We start from the raw sequence: 19,448 nt of genomic DNA on the forward strand, positions 1-19,448 counted from the left end.
GGAAACATCTTTGGACAGCGCTGGCTCTTCAGCTTTGAAACAGAGATGAGCACCACCCCCTAGAGTCGGGAACGACTAGCACATACGTGCGAGGGGAACCTTTACCTTTAAGTACAAACATTCATTTAGTGACTGTTTAAAGTTACGACGGTCCTAAGAAAAGGAACTTATGACTGTTTTTGACACAACCATTGCAGCCTGCCCTCCATCACGTGATCAAAATTCAGGCTCTTGGCAACTGGTCATAAGTTGAGGACTCCCTATGCACCACATTTGCCTCCTTGTCCCTTTTGCCTGTCTCACTGGATTCACATGTTCATATAAAAGCATGAACTGCCCAAGTATTTGCTCTGAATAAAATGAAAAAGAAAAATGTTCACACACAAGGAAGGCTATACAAAAATGGTAGTGTGTGTTAAATATAACGTTGAATATTCCCCAAGTCGTTTTTGACCTGAACCGCAAAGGTGGTGGGCTTTTTTTTTAGTTTCTTGGTAATCACGTCCATCTCTGGAAAGAAAATATCAGAAAGGAGCTGAATATTTATTTTACCTTTAATGACTAAAGATGATTGATCTCTCTGACGGGCTTAGCTATGCCTTTTGATGTGACTACATCATATCCTCAAAGTTCAAAACCGTTCTGATAATGCTTTTTTTTGTTTTGTTGAGATTTCATGTCTACATTCCCTTTCTAGAAGCGCATCTCATTTTATTTCCATATTAAAGATTCAGGAACTGGAGCTATTCCTCTCAAATGAGCTAAGGTGATTTCCTCCCCCCCGCACCTGCCCCAGAGGAGAGAGTTCTGATTTCAAAGTTGATTGATGTCACTTTGTTTAATCTAAATCACTTTGCCCCATCCTGAGTTCTCCAGTTATTTTAGAAGACAAGCCCTACTAATCTATGCTGATAGAATAGAATAGCAGAGTTGGAAGGGACCTTGGAGGTCTTCTAGTCCACCACCCTGCTTAGGTAGGAAACCCTACACCACTTCAAAGAAACGGATATCCAGCATCTTCTTAAAAACTTCCGGTGTTGGGGCATTCACAACTTCTGGAGACAAGTTGTTCCATTGATCAATTGTTCTCACTGTCTGGAAATTACTCCTTAGTTCCAAGTTGCTTCCCTCCTTCATTAGCTTCCACCCAGTCTGATGGCAACGGCTGTGGACCAGAACCGTTCCAAGTGGAGAAAATGGAAATTACAAATTCCCAATAACTCAGTCTCTACTACAGGTAGACCTTATCTTACAACAGTTAGCGCTTAGTGACTGTTCCGAGTTACAACAGCACTGAAAAAAAGCAACTCATAACCTGTCAGCAGCACTGCATTCAGTAATCAGGAAAGAAAATCACTGGACTCCATTTGTATTGAAATCAAGTGTACTTTTACTAATCATAAATGAACAGTTGCAAAGCTAAGCTGAGTCTGGTTGATTAGGCGCGAAAGCGAATAATATATTGTATAATTCATTCCCCTCCCCTTGACATCCCCGTGCACAGTCCAATCATAATTCTCCCAAATGTCAGGTGTGAGATAACTTCGAAAGGCATCACCAGGATGGAATGCTGGACCGTTGGCCTTGGCGGGAAACATTCCTCCTGCACATGCGCAGTAAGGTGGTCAGTTCAGTGTCTAGAAACTTCCTCCAACACAACAATGAGTCGAGGTGGCGCAGTGGTTAGGGTGCAGTACTGCAGGCCACTTCAGCTGACTGTTATCTGCAGTTCGGCTGTTCAAATCTCACTGGCTCAGGATTGACTCAGCCTTCCATCCTTCCGAGGTGGGTGAAATGAGGACCCAGACTGTGGGGGCGATATGCTGACTCTGTAAACCGCTTAGAGAGGGCTGAAAGCCCTATGAAGCGGTATATAAGTCTAACTGCTATTGCTATTGCTATAATGATTCCCCTCCCAAATACCATGCCCCCCCCTCCCCGTTTCAATGGCAGCCGAAGCAGTAGCAAAGCAGAGGCTGACATAACCATTGCAACATCCCCACGTTGGTCATGTGATTTACAATCAGATGCTCGACAGCCGACTCACGTTTATGACAGTTTCAGTGTCCCGTGTGTGTGTGTGTGTGTGTGTGTGTCACATGATCCCCTTTTGCGACCTTCTGACAAGCAAAATCAATGGGGGATCCAGGTTCACTTAACAACTGTGTCAGTAACTTAAGAACAGTAGTGATTCACGTAACAGCCGTGGCAGAGAAATGAGGCAAAGCTCACTTAACAAACTTCTCCCTTAACAACATAAATGCGGGGCTCCACATTGTGGTTGTAAGTCGAGTTCCACCTGTAGTGCCTCTTGCAATAAATATTTGACGACAACGGCAACAACTCAAGAAATTCTGCATGCAAAGCTCAGCCTCCCCTTTTTCATTAAAAACATTCTGTTACGATGAAGTGAATCAGCCTAGCGATATAATTTATCCATGCCCCTTAATAATCGAAAGGCTGATCTCTGGTTGGGCCCTACACTTTGGCAACTAATCCCTCAGGAAGACCTGGCCTCATGCGCCAATCTCTTTAAGATCTGTTTATTGAAGGATTTTTGGACAACCGTGTCCAGCCTTATCAAAGGATCTCCAAATTGCTTTTCTCCTCTTCGCTTTCAGAGTAACGCAGGCTGGGCAAAGTGGTTCTGAGAGGTTCCAGCTTTTAATTAACAGCATGACTGAAACGGTGCCAAATGAACGGAGAGCATATTAGCTTGTAATTTTGTAATAATATACATTGCGTCTTCCATAAAGGGAATAATTAAACCCTATGTTGGTTTCTTCGCTGTTGTTGCTCCTTGGCAGCGGGAGGGACTTTCCAGTTAGAGGGAAAACTGCTCCTCTTTCCCACATTTCAGATTGGCCTTCGATGCATTCAGTTTGTTTCAGTGTGTAGAGCAAGCCGCGGAAGTTTTTATTCTTTGCACTTGCCCTGGTTTATTGAAACACAAGCAGCAATCCCGACGAGAGAGATCAAGAGTTGTCTTGGGACTCAGTAAAGCTAGAAGACGATTAAAAAAAAACAATTCTTTGCTTACTGCACAGTTTTCAAATGCAAAGCTCCGTTGGCAAAAGACTCTGTTGATAACCTAACCGTATGTGGCCCTGTTTAGGAATCTTCACGTAATCTTGATTCTATCCCTCTGTTGATGCAGCCTAGAACTGTGTTGGCTTTTTTGGCAGCTGCTGCCCATGGCTGGCTCCTATTTAAACGATTGTCCATTAGGACTCCCAAGATCCCTCTCACAGTTACAACTATTGAGCGAGGTACCACCTATACTGTACCTGTACATTTCGTTTTTGTTGCCCAAATGTAGAACCTGACTTTTTTCACCATTGAATTTCATTTTATTAGATAGTGCCCAATGTTCAGGTTTGTCAAGATCTTTCTGTATCTTAAGTCTGTCCTCTGGAGTGTTGGCTATTCCTGCCAGATGGTGCAGTGGTTAGAGTGCAGCACTGCAGGCTACTTCAGCTGACTGCAGTTCGGCTGTTCAAATCTCACCGGCTCAAGGTTGACTCAGCCTTCTATATCCTTCCGAGGTGGGTAAAATGAGGACCCGGATTGTTGTTGGGGGCAATATGCTGACTCTGTAAACCGCTTAGAGAGGGCTGAAAGCCCTATGAAGCGGTATATAAGTCTAACTGCTATTGCTATTGCTATTGCTATTGCTATTGCTGCCAGCTTGGTGTCATCTGCAAATTTGATGAGATCCCCATTTATCCCCTCATCCAGATCATTGATGAAGATGTTGAAGAGTTCTGGGCCTAAAACAGAGCCTTGGGGTACTCCACTGCATACTTCCCTCCATGTAGATGCAGTTCCATTGAGGACTACACGTTGAGTGTGGTTGGTCAGCCGGGTTGCGAATCCATCTGGTGGTGATGCTGTCTAACCCACATTTTTCTAATTTATCTAGTAGTAGGTTATGGTCTCCTTTATCAAATGCCTTACTGAAGTCCAAGTAAATTACATCGACAGTATTCCTCTGGTTCATCAATTTTGTCACTTTGTCCAAAAATGCAATAAGATTAGTCTGGCATGATCTGTTTTTGACAAACCCATGTTAGCTTTTGGTTATTACTTTGTTTGCTTCTAGGTGTTTGCTGCTTCGTTGCTTGATTATTTTTTCCGGAATCTTCCCTGCTATTGAGATCAGGCTGATAGGTCTGTAGTTTCCTGGGTCTATTTTTCCCCCTTTTTTGAAGATGGGAACCACATCAGCTCTTTTCCAGTCCTCTGGCAGTTCCCCAGTGCTCCAGGATCTCTGAAAGATATAGTTCAGTGGTTATGAATCTAATTCATAAATGAGATAAATCAAAGATGCCATAGGTTTCAGGCAATTAACCTTGCATTTACAGGCCTGCAAGCAATGACTGGAGTCCAGATTCCCCAATGAGTAGAAAATATACCATATTGGGACAGACCAGAGAGACTAAATAAAACCTTCCACTTTTTCCCCCCTTCTTCTTTTAGTATTACTGCATCTCATCAGTCCGCTAAGGTCTAAACGCCTGATGATGTATTACTAAATTCTTCCAGCCCTACCTTTGCCAGAATCCATAAATCAATGTGAAAAGGAAAATGAGATTATTAGACTGTGATTCTGGAAGGTGACTTCTGCATAGATGTGATAAAGATATCAGGCTTCATCGAAAGGTTTCTGAGCGCTTTTCTTAAGATGTGGAGATTACGGTGATCTCTCTGTTATTGGGGCTTGTTTGGACCGTAGGGGGAATCCTGTCAGAGCATATGGCCTCCTTCTAGCAGAGATTTCCCTTCTCACAATTCCTAGCTTCGTCTGACTGCTGTGATTGTCTGAGTCACATTCAGCCGCTGATGGATTTTATTACATTCAATCCACCTGAAATGCAGACTGGTTTCTCCCCGCTTAAAATTATCTATAAAAATAAGAGAGTCGTTTTAGATTTGCTGAGCATACGGTAATAGAGGCATAAAATATATATATTTCCCCCCCCCCCACTATCTTTTGGAAGGTTTGTCGAAAATTCAGGACCATCATCTGTTTTGGTAAATAGGATACAGTAATTACCATTTAGAATATATTGGTGTTAGCTATCTTGAGCCACTGCTGCTTTCCTGAACATCCTTAGGGGTGTGTGAGTTACAGTGTACTTTACAGCTCATAAATTTGAATGCTATAAGTCATACTGTCTTTTTCACTTTGGGTATATGTTCAGAGGGCTTTGAATCTCAGCTGCAGGAGCGCCTGTTAATAGAAGACCTTCAGATGAACTAATAAACCAAGGAGGAAGAAAACCTGGTTAGTTCCAGAGAGTCTTCTGTCTACTGGTGGCACAGCGGTTAGTCCAGGGTGGAAATCCAGATGAAAAAAATATGCATCTTTTGACTGCTTTCTTCCTCATGTAGCAGCATTCTGCCCATGTTTTTTATAAGCTCGGAAATGTAAGAAGCTTTAGCTAAAGAACAAAGCTCATTCTAGGGTTTTCACAGATTTTTTACGATTTATATTGTTTTATTTAGTTTAGTTTCCTAGTATTTAGTTTCCTAGTATGATTTGATTGCTTATTTATGTTATCCTATGGCTATCACTAAATGTTGTATCTTATGATTATTGATTAATGTATTTTTATGTACACTGAGAGCTTATGCACAGAAGACAAATTCCTTGTGTGTCCAATCTGGCCAAACTTGGCCAATAAAGAATTTTATTATCCATCCATCCATCCGTCCGTCCATCCGCCCGTCCGTCTGTCTGTCTGTCTGTCTATCTATCTATCTAATATCTACTCTATTTCCCTCCAAAATAAGACCTCCTGGGATAATAAGCCCAATTGGGCTTTTGAGCGCATGCACTAAAATAAGCCCTCCCCTGAAAATAAGCCCTCTCTGAAAATATTGCAACACAGCAGCAGCCATGAGGTGACCACACTCACTGTCTCCTGCACCTCAAAAATAATAAGACCTCCCCAAAAATAAAGCCAAGCAGCTATTTTGGGGGACAAAAGAAAATAAGACCCTGTCTTATTTTCAGGGAAATGTGGTATTATCCATCTATCCATCCATCCATCCATCCATCCATCCATCCATCCATCCATCCATCCATCTATCATCTCTCTCTCTCTCTCTCTCTCTCTCTCTCTCTCTCTCTCTCTCTCTCTCTCTCTCTATCTATCATCTATCTATTATCTATCTATCTATCTATTATCTATCTATCATCTATCATCTATCATCTATCATCTATCTCTATCTATCTATCTCTATCTATCTACCTATCTATCTATCTATCTATCTATCTCTCTATCTATTATCTATCTATCTATCTATCTATCTATCTATCACATATCACATATCACATATCACATATCACATATCACATATCACATATCACATATCACATATCACATATCACATATCACATATCACATATCACATATCACATATCACATATCACATATCACATATCACATATCACATATCTATCTATCTATCTATCTATCTATCTATCTATCTATCTATCTATCTATCTATCTATCTATCTATCTATCTATCTATCTGGGAAACAGGTTCAAAGAATGAGTTTGTTGTGACTCTGCATTATTCAACAAAAGAGTTGGGCTTTCTTTTGTGATGTAGCAAACAAAGAGAGATGAGAACTTGGCATGAGCAGCTGAATATCAGCTTCATAAACTGAAATACTTATGAGAGCCCCTGGCAGCCTAATACAATGGCTTGGCACTTGTACAAATAAGCCCAGAACCTTTTGTACATTATAATTTCCCGTTGTATCTAGACCAGGAAAAAAAAATGGTTAGAGGTTTCGTGGAGGAAATTGTGTTATGGAATTAAGTTTTAGTTTCCCGGATGATTTGGAAAGTATATTTTCCTATATTTTGCATAGGACGTGATCATATAATCCCATGATGGAGAACCTATGGCACAAGAGCCGAGGTGGCGCAGTGGTTAAATGCAGCACTGCAGGCTACTTCAGCTGATTGCAGTTCTGCAGTTCGGCTGTTCAAATCTCACCGGCTCAGGGTTGACTTAGCCTTCCATCCTTCTGAGGTGGGTAAAATGAGGACCCAGATTGTTGTTGGGGGCAATATGCTGGCTCTGTAAACCGCTTAGAGAGGGCTGAAAGCCCTATGAAGCGGTATATAAGTCTAACTGCTATTGCTATTGCTATGTGCCAGAGATGGCATGCTGAGCCTTCTCTGCTGGCACGTGTGACATCGTCCCAGGTGAGATCTCCTTGGCATTTCTTTTGTGAACTTTTGTTTCCCTGCAAAGAATGAAACAGAATCTCACGAAAGAAAAAGATATTACCTTTTTGTCACATTGCCTGTGTTGGGATGCCCTGCCTCCCTCTGGCCAGCTGGTGTTTGGGTCTCTGCTGCGTATATACACAGGTATGCACATTCACATGCGTGCACATCTTTCCGTTTGGGCATGCTCGTGCACGCAGTTTGGGCACTCGGTGGATAAATGGTTCGCCATCACTGATATAACCTCAAGCTGAATCCCGCCTTGTTCTTTTACACCTAAAAGGGAAACAGTAGAGCAAGAACTGCACAAAACCCGTGGAGAACTTTGGCTAAGTCATGCACAGAACAGATTTGTGGAATTGTTGGGCTTCCAAAGCTGCTGCAAGATCATAATTAGTGTGTCCCCTGTTGTTCAATAGTGTAACATTTCATCTCTTGTATTTCCCATTTGGGAAAAATAAAAACAAAAACAATGTACTTTGAGAAGCTCTTCTGGTAGCTACTGTGTGTCCATTTTGGCTGTAGGTGTAAATATATGGGAACATTGGGGGGGAAAAAGGCACCTACGTGATCAACTCTAAACATCAAGTCTAAAATCGAGTCTCAAAAAAAATATGTGGGAGGAATGATGCGAATTTGCCTTGGGATTCTTAGTTACAATGAGCTTTTGTCTAGGATTATATTTTAATTTTGTTTCAAACAAATGTTACTCCGCACTGCTTATTTAGCTCAATGAAAGATATTTGCATAATATGTAAACAAAAAAGTTGAACGAATGTCTCCCTTTTTTAATGGGCTCAAATAAATCTTGCAGAACATTGGCCTGTTTTATAAATCATGCTGTTTTATAAATCATGCTTTTCAGAGTGTTCTGATCTGCTAATTTTTAGTTCTAAAAATACCCGAGTTTGATGATTTTCTTATAATCTTGCCTGAATAGATCTTTAATGTTGCTCATAAGCATTTATTCAGCAACCTACAGCTGTTGAATTCCCAGGCGCGATAAGAAATACAATTTCTGGGAGACCAGGCTACTTTGAGTTTAGATGATTGCTACGATGAGTTCCAGTTGAGATGTTGCCCGATAGTCAAAGACTATGGATCATCAGACTTGAACATAGGACATTCAAAAATTGCTTGCTTCCGTTTCCTTGAGTTTGGAAAGAGGGAAAACGGATGCCCGAATTTGCTTAAGAGCCAAGGTGGCGCAGTGGTTAAATGCAGCACTGCAGGCTACTGCTAGATCAGCAGGTCAGCGGTTCAAATCTCAACGGCTCAGGGTTGACTCAGCCTTCCATCCTTCCGAGGTGGGTAAAATGAGGACCCAGATTGTTGGGGGCAATATGCTGACTCTCTGTAAACCGCTTAGAGAGGCCTGAAAGGCCTATGAAGCGGTATATAAGTCTACTGCTATTGCTATTGCTATTGCTATTTTTCAGTTCTTAACATATGCAGTAGGGCTGCCTGGCTAAGACCTCACACCGCTCTCCAAACAAACAGACTGGTGTTGTATAAAAAGCAATTTCTTTCTTAAGACTCAGAGCAACAGAAAGTTAATAAAAACAAACAAAACATCCAGCCTTTAATGCCCAGCCTCGGATTCTCAAGTCAAGTCCTGGGGACTCTGGCATCTTCACTTGTAGATAATTAATTTGCAGACCCACTTAATCTAAGAATGATGTTTTCAATCTGCAGACAATTATTTCGCATCTATTTTATTATTCATTGGTTGTACAGAGGCCAGCGCTCGTAACTATTAGCCACCACTTTTTAAGCAGATACAAATGATTGGGCAGGGCCCAGCAAAGGAAATGGAGACGCGGTGATGCCAGAGAGAAGCAACAAGGAAGTTCCCCAGTGTCGCATTATTTTCCTGTTAATTTGCGTGTCGATTGTAAACAAATGAAAATGGGTACAAAGAGCTAATTAGGGTAACTGGTTTTTAGACATGGCTTCACTGAATGGCTCAACACAACAGTTCCCAAGGAAAAGAAAGTGGATTAGTACATTTTAATCCACAGCTGCCTTTGTCACATGGTGGCAATTTTAATTGATAGATGAATACCCTAAAGGAAAGCTTTTTCTCGCTTGCTCGTGGTCTGAAACATGCAAAGGGTTCATAATTATTCAGAATCCTTCTGACTTTTCCTCCGTAGTTTGGAAACATATTTTGTATGTTTGGTAAAAAAAAAAATAATAATACCCTGGCAGTTTTACAAGAAAAATGTTACTGCGATTCTCTGATATCAATGCAATTTTTGCCACAGGCTTCAGCGGAACTAGAATCTATTACACAATGTACCCATCCTCGAGGAAGTTCTTTCCCCTATTTATTGCTGTCTCCTATGTTTTATTTCAAAGAAAGGGCTTATAAATTTCGGCTGCTCCATCTCACACAGACATTTCTACGGTTGAAATGTGCAGCAGTGGTTCTAAAGGGCAGCTTGGTTTTTGCTGTCTCTTCAAAGAGAAGCAGGCGTTGACGTGCTCCAGTCTTGCCTTCTTGAGGGTGGCCAACAGTTGGTGGGGGGGCAGCTTAGAAGATGGGCTCTCGTATGAAGTGTAATGTAGTTGATTGAATTTAATTCTGCGTATTCTTCCGTTCTAGTCCTTGTGGTGTGTGGTACTTGCGTGCAGTGTGGCATTGCTATGTTTCAACGGACAAGGGCAGTGATGGCTGACCTTTTTGCCATCGCATGCCAAAAGTGAGGGGAGCACGAGGGAGGGGGTCATTCACGTGCATGCCCTCCGCGCATGTGCACGCGACCCCCCCCCACATATACGTGAGCTGCCCTTGCCCTCCCCTGCTTTTGCTGTGCGATGGCACGGTAGACCTGTTTTTCATCCCCTCCAGGCTCCAGAAGCTTACTAGGAACTGGGGAGGGCAGAAATAGCCTCCACCGCCCCCCCCACAGGTCCTCTGGAGGCCGGAAACAGCCCTGCAGGGCTGTTTTTCTCCCTCTAGGCAAAATGCTTGGTCTTCATCCTCTTTGATGGTCTACTTTGGTCAAGATTTGAGGGAGGACAAGCTGAACATATTGGTAGACAATAGAGGTACACCAAAGGGAGGAGTAGAGTGAAAGAAGAAGGAGGGGTGGAGAGGGTGGGAGAGAGGATTGGAGGCAGGAGGAGAAGGAAGGGAATGTATTGGGAGAGAGGAGTGATAGAGGGGGAGGGGAAGTAGGAAGTAGAGGGGAATGTTGGAAGGAAGAACGAAAGTTGGAGGGGGGTGAAAGAGGGTGTATGGTGGGTCAAGGTGGTATATTGGGTTTGTATTGTGGGGGGTATTGTCTATAAAAGCGAGGGCTGTGTTTATTATTCAATGTTATATGCCCCGGTTATGCACAGTATACATGTGATTGTATGGAATTAAAAAAAAAAAGATTTGAGGGAGGGTTGATCCCTTCTCCTTTGGCCATCTTAACTCAACAATTGGCTTTATGGGCATGCGCGGTGCACGCACAGAAGAAACATCCGTTGATTCGTCCCACAGTGCTTCTGCCGCAGTGTTTTCAAGTGAGGGAAGACTTCACTTTGTGATCCCGGGTTCTCTCTGAGCCATTGACTTGAATTTTAGCACTAAGGTTGCTCTCCGTGGTCCTGAAAAAGCAAGCTTTCCCCTTGCAGTCTGCAGTGCTGGGGGAACATTGGTTCACGCGTCTTGTTAAGTGAGCTTGTGTCTTATTTTAAATCCCTATGCTGTATGCTGGGATTCCATAACTTCTAATCCATACCCAATGGTTTATAAACCACAGGGGAACGGGTTCACATCCTACTCTTAGCCGAAACTAAAGAAACCACACAGCTGAGTGTGCTACAGACTGTGCAATGAAAGATAGAGTAGTATAATAAAAGATGCTATATTGTCTACACTATCTTTTATTCCGGGTGACTTCCAATACTTCTTGGAGAACACCTGGCCTCCAGGGCATTAGGGAAATGAGAAGATTTGGGGGCTTTCCTCCTTTCATACGTCGCTCTTACCACTTTGAGGACTGTCCCAAAGGTGCTTTTTCAAGGGGCAATTGGACTTCCTTTGTTTTTCCTTTGAAGATGTTTCACTTCTCATCTAAGAAGCTTCTTCATCTCTTCAGAGCTTCTTGAATGAGAAGCAAAAGTTCTTCAGAGAAAAAAACCAGAAAATCCAGTTGTCTCTTGAAAAAGCACCTTTGGGACAACCAGCACCTGAATGACTGACAATCTCCATAGACACCTGTTGTGACCCAGCAGGAGCCATTGGAGCCGCAAGCAGACTCCGCCAACGAGGGGCCTTATGAGCCGGCTCTGGAAGAGGTGGGGGACTTTGGACAGGGTTCCAACTCCGAGCAGGGTGCAGAGAAGCTGGTTGGCCACCAGGAGGTACCTGAGGCATAGAGCAGCAGTGAAAGCCAAAGGGAGTGTGCTCCTGACGTCATGCCTTGGAGTAGTGACGAGGAGACAAGGGAAGTAGTCCTGGTAGATCCACAGAGAGAACAGCTACGCAGTTATAAAAGATAATTGGACCCAGGTGGTTGTAATTAGGCTCCTCTCAAGATTGTATTTAAGGAGAGACTCTGGGAGGAGTCTGGTTTGCAGGATTCAACTTCATTCTTATCGCTGGAGAAGCTGTTATCTGTCTCTGTCGAAGTCTGAGTTGCTGCCAAGGTTCTTATCTGTTTGTTATGTTTGGGCTTTCAGCCACCAAGGGTTATGTTTCCTGCTAATAAAGTGCTGTGGAATTCCAGCTAAGCTTGTCTCGGCATTCGTTACTGGACGGAGGAGGGGGTCAGAACAGACACCATAGACAAATATTTTGTGGCATGGAGCTGAATGCAGAATCCAACCATGATTTTTTTTAAAAAAAAAAAAAATCTTGATTTGTCCAATGATGTAAAATTGTAAGATACCATTTCTCACGAAAGGCGCCAAAATATCTAAAAGTGATGTGTTACCTTGCAGATGACGTCGCCCCCTATTTCAAGACGGAACCGACTTTGCCTCAGACGCACCTGGAAGGAAACCGCCTTATCCTCACCTGCCTGGCAGAAGGAAGCTGGCCTCTGGAATTTAAGTGGCTGCATAACGACATGGAAATCACAGAGTTCTCCAGGGAATATAAGTAAGTGATTTCAGGCCGTAGAATCTGAATGATGTCTAGAACAGGGGTGTCAAACTTCATTGAGGGGCACATCAGGGTTGTGTTTGACCTCGGGATGGGTGGGGTGGGGGGTAGGGGGTGCAGCCAGCTCAACATCGCTCATGTCGGGGAGGCCTATGGTGGCCCAAGCACTCTCCCAGTGAAAACAGGCTCTCAAGAAGTTTTCGCCTGCGATGACCTCCTGCAACCCTCGGCCAGCGAAAATGGAGCTTCTGAGGGTCATCCGTGGTCCTTGTGAGCTCCATTTTTGCTGGCAGAGGTACCGCGGGCCAGTCCTTCTCTGTTCCCAGGGTAGCTTAGTGGGCCACATCTAAGCACCCCGCGGGCCAGATCTGGCCCAGGGGTCTTGAGTTTGGCACCCCTAGTCTAGAACATAGAATAATAGGTTTGGAAGAGACGTTGGACATTTTCTACTGCCTGCTCAAGGAGAAGATCCCTTCTGAACAAATGGTTGCCCAGCCTCTTCTTGAAGGTTCCACCCCAAAACCGCGTTCGACTAAAGCGCGCTCGACGAAACCATGTAGCTGACGTCATCACAGGGCGACAACAGCACGGAGACAGAAGCACGCTGTAAACGCTAAACCTAAAATTAACCCCTAAACCTAAACCTAACCCCCCTAACCCTAACCCTAACCCTAAGCCTAACCCTTAACTTAACCCTAAACCTAACCCTTAACCTAACCCTAAACCTAATCCTAACCATTAACCTAACCCTAACCCTAACCCTTAACCTAACCCTAACCCTTAACCTAACCCTAACCCTAACCCTAACCCTTAACCTAACCCTAACCCTAACCCTAACCCTAACCCTAACCCTAACCCTAACCCTAACCCTAACCCTAACCCTAACCCTAACCCTAACCCTAACCCTAACCCTAACCCTTAACCTAACCCTAACCCTAACCCTAACCCTAACCCTAACCCTAATCCTTAACCTAACCCTAACCCTAACCCTAACCCTAACCCTAACCCTAACCCTAATCCTTAACCTAACCCTAACCCTAACCCTTAACCTAACCCTAACCCTTAACCTAACCCTAAACCTAACCCTAAACCTAACCCTAACCCTTAACCTAACCCTAACCCTAAACTTAACCCTAAAGCTAACCCTAAACCTAACCCTTACCTTAAATTGAATTGGCTTGCTTTCAAAGCGCTATTTAAAGCGCTCTTCTTTCTCCGTGCTCGCTGTTGTCGCCCTGTTGATGACGTCAGCGACGTGGTTTAATTGGGCACGCTTTAGTCGAGCGTGGTTTTGTCGTGCCACGCTTCTTGAAAACTTCAGGTGTCTGCCGTGTTTCTCAGTATATCTGCATCATATTGACCCGATCCAACTATGTCTCTTCATTAATCTCTCTCTTCTGGTTACTCACTGCTTCTATGATGTACACTTAGCAGGTTACCCAAGCCTGTCCCCAAAGCATTTCAGCTTTCCGCTCTTATGCGCCAGCTGTGACAAAGACAAATGAGCTGTTCATGTGTCAGCATTTTAGGGGTCCCCTTTGCTAAGAGAAGGAGCGGCTGGTCCTTTCCGTGTCTCAACGCACGCAGGAAGTGGATCAATCCATGGTCCCTGATCTCACAAGCGCCTCTTCACCTTCTGGTTTCATCGCAAAGGCATGCTGGAATCTAAGCAACGATTTACACCAGAAGTGTCCAACCTTGGCAATTTTAAGACCTGTGGACTTCAACCCCCAGAATTCCCCAGCCAGCATGGCTGACTGGGGAATTCTGGGGGTTGAAGTCCACAAGTCTTAAAGTTGCCAAGGTTGGGCGCCCCCTGGTCTCCTCCATCAAATAACCCTCATTATTTCTGCTTCTTTCATTTCCCCCCCTCATTGTTTTTTTTAAGTGGCTGAATGTTTTCTGTGTGTGGAATCGAAATTTAAAAGCTATTTAAGGTCAGGGTGTTTTGATTAAGCATGGAAGAAATCAGCCAGGAGTCAACACAGCTGTTCATTTGATCAATGGGATAAGCTGTGCTGTAGGTCTGCCAGTAACGGGGGGGGGGGGGATCACACACATTCATATGTACAGTGGAATAGAAGGATGAGTATAGAAAGGGATGCAAAACAGAAAAAATGGAATTACCAAAGGTTTAATGAGAAAGTCAGAGCTGCTTTTTCACTTGACTAAACAATTTTTGGCCGTAGCCAGATTAGGCATTGTATATGCATAACAGGTTCTTGCTCATTTTTAATAATACCTACAATTAATATGAAATAGTATAACATTTATAATTCTAAAGCAAGCTGCACTTGGTACTGCGGTATGTTGCAGCTATGGGGATTAGCTGAAAAACTCTCCCTTTTAAAGTAATAATTAAGGTATTTAAGTTTTGCTAACATATAATATATAGGTTCGTTTGTTCCCAATGAAAACACAGAGGTTCCCCCCCCCCCTTTAGTCCTTGATTAATTTGTTTCCTCTCCTTGAAACATTTATTTTGTCGAACAAAGTGTGCACGGAAAACTAATCCAAGTTTGCAATATTTATTTGAATAAATATGCTACTATGAATATTAAAGTTCTATTATTTATTTGTAATTGTGTGCAACAAGCCAAGATACGGTTGGCGTTTTTACATGCAGGGAATTGCATTTATTCATTGGGATGAAATGATTACAGATTGTTTGCTTCTGGCATAAGACAGTTTGGCTAAATTTGGCTCTAATCTTGCCTTGTTGGCAAGCAGCACAACAGAATACCTCACTGCTGTATCTTTTTCTTTTCTTTTTTTGCCAAGTAACTACAGTATGGCTCAAACGCTGCTTATAATCCCTGCCAGTTACAATCAGCGACAAAGTAATAATTGATTAGAGTAGAAGAAGATTTGCACTGCGGCCCAAAAAGTAATAAAAATGATCCCCCAGCTTAAGTTTATAATGCATTTTAGTTAATACAAAGTAAATTATTCATTGCTAATAAATACTTTCATAATTTATATAGAAAGCTTGCGGGTTAAGGCTGAAAAAGAGAATAACCGAGATTTTTTACGCTGTTACGCTTTGCTGTTCCCATTATTAATCATGATCTGTCATCAATGTATGATGTGTTTGATAATCCAGACTATTCGAACCTCTGCATGATTCATGTGTAGTTTTGTATAATGTAGAACAATTTATTAATATGTAAGCTGTGCTGGAAAGATGAAAAGCGATATATCTTATTTGGCATTTCCAAAACAAGATTTACATTCAAGGAAGACAATAATGTTGCAAAGGAAACTGGCATTTTGTTCCGTGCTTTTATCATGCCTCCCACCCCCACCCCCCAAAAAAGAAATCAACGTAGCATATGTAATTTCCCCCATGTTATCTTTATCAACAACTTTGCACGATACGATGCATTTGAGAGCAAATGACTCTTCCAGCATCACCCAGGCAGCTTCACGGTTAAATGCTGAATTTAGGCCTGGTTTTCCAACCACAATCCAAAATATTATCCTCTGTGGCATCTCAGTGGGAATTGGTGACACGCAAATAGGGCTGTTGCTGTGGATTGCAGGCAGTCCTCGACTTACCACAATCCATTTTAGCGACCGTCGAAAAGGCACTGAAAAAAAGTGACTTATGACCATTTTTCCACACTTCCGGCTGTTCCGCAGCATCCCTGCGGCCACCTGATCGAAATTCATACGCTTGGCTCATACTTACGACCGTTGTTGCAAACATCTTGCAAGCAAACTCAATGGGGAAGCCAGATTGGCTTAGCAATCGTGTTACTAACTTATGAACTGCAGTGATTCACTTAACGACCATAGTAGGAAAGGTCGTAAAATGGGGGCAAAACTCACTTGACACATGTCTCACTTAGCAACGTATCCTTTGGGCTCAGTGGTGGCCTTAAGTCAAACACTACCTGTCTAGTGTTTCTGTGTGAGTGACTGAGTGACTGAGTGAGAAAGAGAAAGAAAAAGAGAAAGAGAGAGAGAGAGAGATTAAAATTCAGGCACTTGGCAAATGGCATGTATTTATGACAGTTGCAAAATCACAGGGTCCTCTGATCACCATTTCCAGCCAGCTTTCGATGAGCAACGTCAATGGGGGAAGCCAGATTCGCTTAATGACTGGGTGATGCACTTAACGACTGCAGTTAACTAACCCAGGGACACACAATTGGACGTGACTCACTTAACCACCGCCTTGCTTAGCAGCAAAAATCCTGGGCCTAATTGTGATCGTAAATTGAGGGCTACCTGTCTTGGATCCACGTTAGTCTCCTTCTCTTTTGCAGGCAACAAAACAAACTACAGGATAGTAGAAAATAGAAGAACGGGGGATCGGTGGGGTGGGAAGCCCCCTGCATTAGAAGCGTGGAAAGTTTTGAACAGCTGAGCTATTCTTCCCCGTTAGCTTTACACGGTTTCTGAGAAAGCAGCCTTAAAACCAAGAGCATTCTTTTAATTCATGCTTCTCTCCTTTGTCTTACAGATACGTCATTCCTTCCTTGAAAAAATCGGACGGTGGTTTTTATCAGTGTGTCGTGCGGAACAGAATGGGGGCTCTCTTGCAGAGGAAATCAGAGGTTCAGGTGGCATGTACGTCTGAATGGCATTTCTTTCCACACTTCCTAAATACAGCCCAGTTATGCGCGATGCAAAATCATCGCCTTCTTTTTCCCTGTTAGCTTCTGCCAATTTTTTGCTCTTTGCCAAAATGAAGACTAGGCCTCTCCAGATTATGCAGCATATAGTATATATATTTTAATCACAGAAAGAATAGTTTTACCCGGCCAAAGTTATACAATAAATAATGCAGGCAATTGTTCTGCCTCCAGTTTACCAACAAAGCGCCATTTAGAATGAAGAGGTGAGGAGGCTGTCAGGCATTCACACAGAGCATGCTTAAAAAAGGAAAGGTGAGCTTAACATTAGTCATGCAACATCTCTGAAAATGTTGTTTTCGGTTGTTTGAATACTCTACAAGGCCAAATTCTTACGTCCATGTCTAGAGAAGTGTTTTTCAACCACTGTGCCGCGGCACACTAGTGTGCCGTGACATAGTGTAAGGTGTGCCGTGGGAAAATTACTTTATATATAGTCAATATAGGCACAGAGTTAATTTTTTTTAACATTTTCTAATGGTGGTGTGCCTCGTGATTTTTTTCATGAAAAAAGTGTGCCTTTGCACAAAAAAGGTTGAAAAACACTTTTAGACTCTAAAAGTGACTCTAGAGAACTGGCATGGCCAAAAGAATAGATACAAACTCAAGGTAAACCGCTCCAAACTTGATTGCAGAAAATACGACTTCATCCACAGAGTGGTCAACGCCTGGAATGCTCTACCTGACTCCGTTGTTACATCCTCAAACCCCCCACAGCCACAGCCTCAACCTTAAACTGTCTACCGTGGAGCTCACCCCATTCCTAAGAGGTGCATAAAGGGGGTGTGCATTTATTTGTACTCATTTCCCTTGATCATGTCCATGTTCAGACTTATACCTATTACCTTGTGCATGTTTGATAAACTAACAAACAAATAAATAAAATTCAGATTGTAGAAGCTATCAATTTTGACCTTTGACTGCCTTTAGAAATAAGTTCTAACTTATTTTTTAAAAAATGAGTAGGTAAATATGTTCGAGAGATTCTTACCTTGTATTGGAGATCTAAAGAATAGAATAGAATAGAATAGAATAGAATAGAATAGTTGGAAGGGACCTTGGAGGTCTTCTAGTCCAACCCTCTGCTCAGGCAGGAAACCCTATACCATATCAGACAAATGGTTGTCCAATCTCTTCTCAAAAGACAACTATTTGTCTGAAATGGTATAGGCCTGAGCAGAGGGTTGGACTAGAAGACCTCCAAGGTCCCTTCTAACTATTCTATTCTGTTCTGTTCTGTTCTGTTCTGTTCTGTTCTGTCCTATCCTTTAGTTCTCCAATACAAGTTAAGGATGTCTCTAACATACCTACCTATTCATTTTTTTTAAAGCAAAGTTAGAGCTTATTCCTAAAGGCAGTCAAAGGTCAAAATTGATAGCTTCTACAATCTGATTATATTCATCTGATTATATCTATCTGATTTTGCTGCCTTCCTCACTTAAACCAATTCCCCCCACGCTCACGTCACCCTATTACAGAAGAGTTGACGAACAATCATGAATTATAACAGCTAAATCTCTCTTTCCCGAATTGCTCAATGCAGCGTGCAACCCTTCATGTTCACTTTTAAAGGAGAATACATTAAAAAAAAAGCACAGTCAGTCACACTGTGAATCTTCCAGACAACCCCGGCATGAAAAAGTTTGCTGTGCATCTTTCCTGCTTCTTTTTGTGGATTGGGATACCTGTTTAAGAATGGCGTTTTTTTCCCCCCACCTTGAGAAAAATGCGGAAGCGTAACTTCCAAGTGTGTCACCTGTCCACCTTCTAATCTCTTTTACTCACCACTTCTGATTACCGGGAGCTCCAAGTAGCTCTTCCATATCACCAGCTATTAACGGAGAGGCCAAATTGAAATCTCCCCAAACGGGATGAAGTCCCACTATTTGTTTATACACGACACGTCTTTGCCTGAGCCTTTAATTATTGTTCCTCAGAGCACTTAACTGGAAGGTCAGCAACGGTGGCTGTCATTTGATAAATGGCAGGGAGATGAAGTGGGTGAACAGAATTCTTTATTAGACATGACCATTTACAAGGAAGTGATTAAACAAGAGAAGAGAGGCATCATGAGGGGAAATGTGCTGAATTTATTTTTTCCTCCTGTTTAATATTAGCATCAAGAATAATAGCGTAACGCTGTGCAAATTGGCCAAGCGGCCATTAACTCTTCCGGCTAACTGCCATTTAATGTTTGTTTTGCAAAAAAACGGCAACAAGAGGGGGCTTTAAAAAGCTGGTGGGAATGTGACAAGTTTGCTTTTTTAAATTATTCAGGTAGGTTTGGGTGCCAAAATGTTCCTCGAGAAGTTCTCAGCTCTAGATAATATAATCCAAATGATCATGTAGGCCTTCCTTCCACGCTTCCGAAACCTGGTTTCATCTCAGTCAAATGCTGGTTTGCAGCATTAGCCGCAATGAATGAAAGGTTTATTCTTAATTGGATCAAAAGGAATT

At 42.6% G+C, this 19,448-nt stretch overlaps 1 protein-coding gene across 1 annotated transcript in view; it reads left to right on the forward strand.

The window, feature by feature from the left end:
- Positions 1-19,448, forward strand: part of SDK1 (sidekick cell adhesion molecule 1) — a 501,088-nt gene that overhangs the window by 79,712 nt on the left and 401,928 nt on the right. Inside the window, 2 exon segments of the mRNA XM_087729082.1 lie at positions 12,189-12,348; positions 16,820-16,926. Of these exon segments, the coding sequence (XP_087585208.1) occupies positions 12,189-12,348; positions 16,820-16,926 (267 nt within the window).

Source organism: Thamnophis sirtalis, unplaced genomic scaffold (genome assembly GCF_051295495.1).
Source record: "Thamnophis sirtalis isolate CommonGarterSnake01/CBP01778 unplaced genomic scaffold, rThaSir2_p1.2 scaffold_14, whole genome shotgun sequence".
In the NCBI taxonomy this organism is placed as follows: Eukaryota; Metazoa; Chordata; class Lepidosauria; order Squamata; family Natricidae; genus Thamnophis; species Thamnophis sirtalis.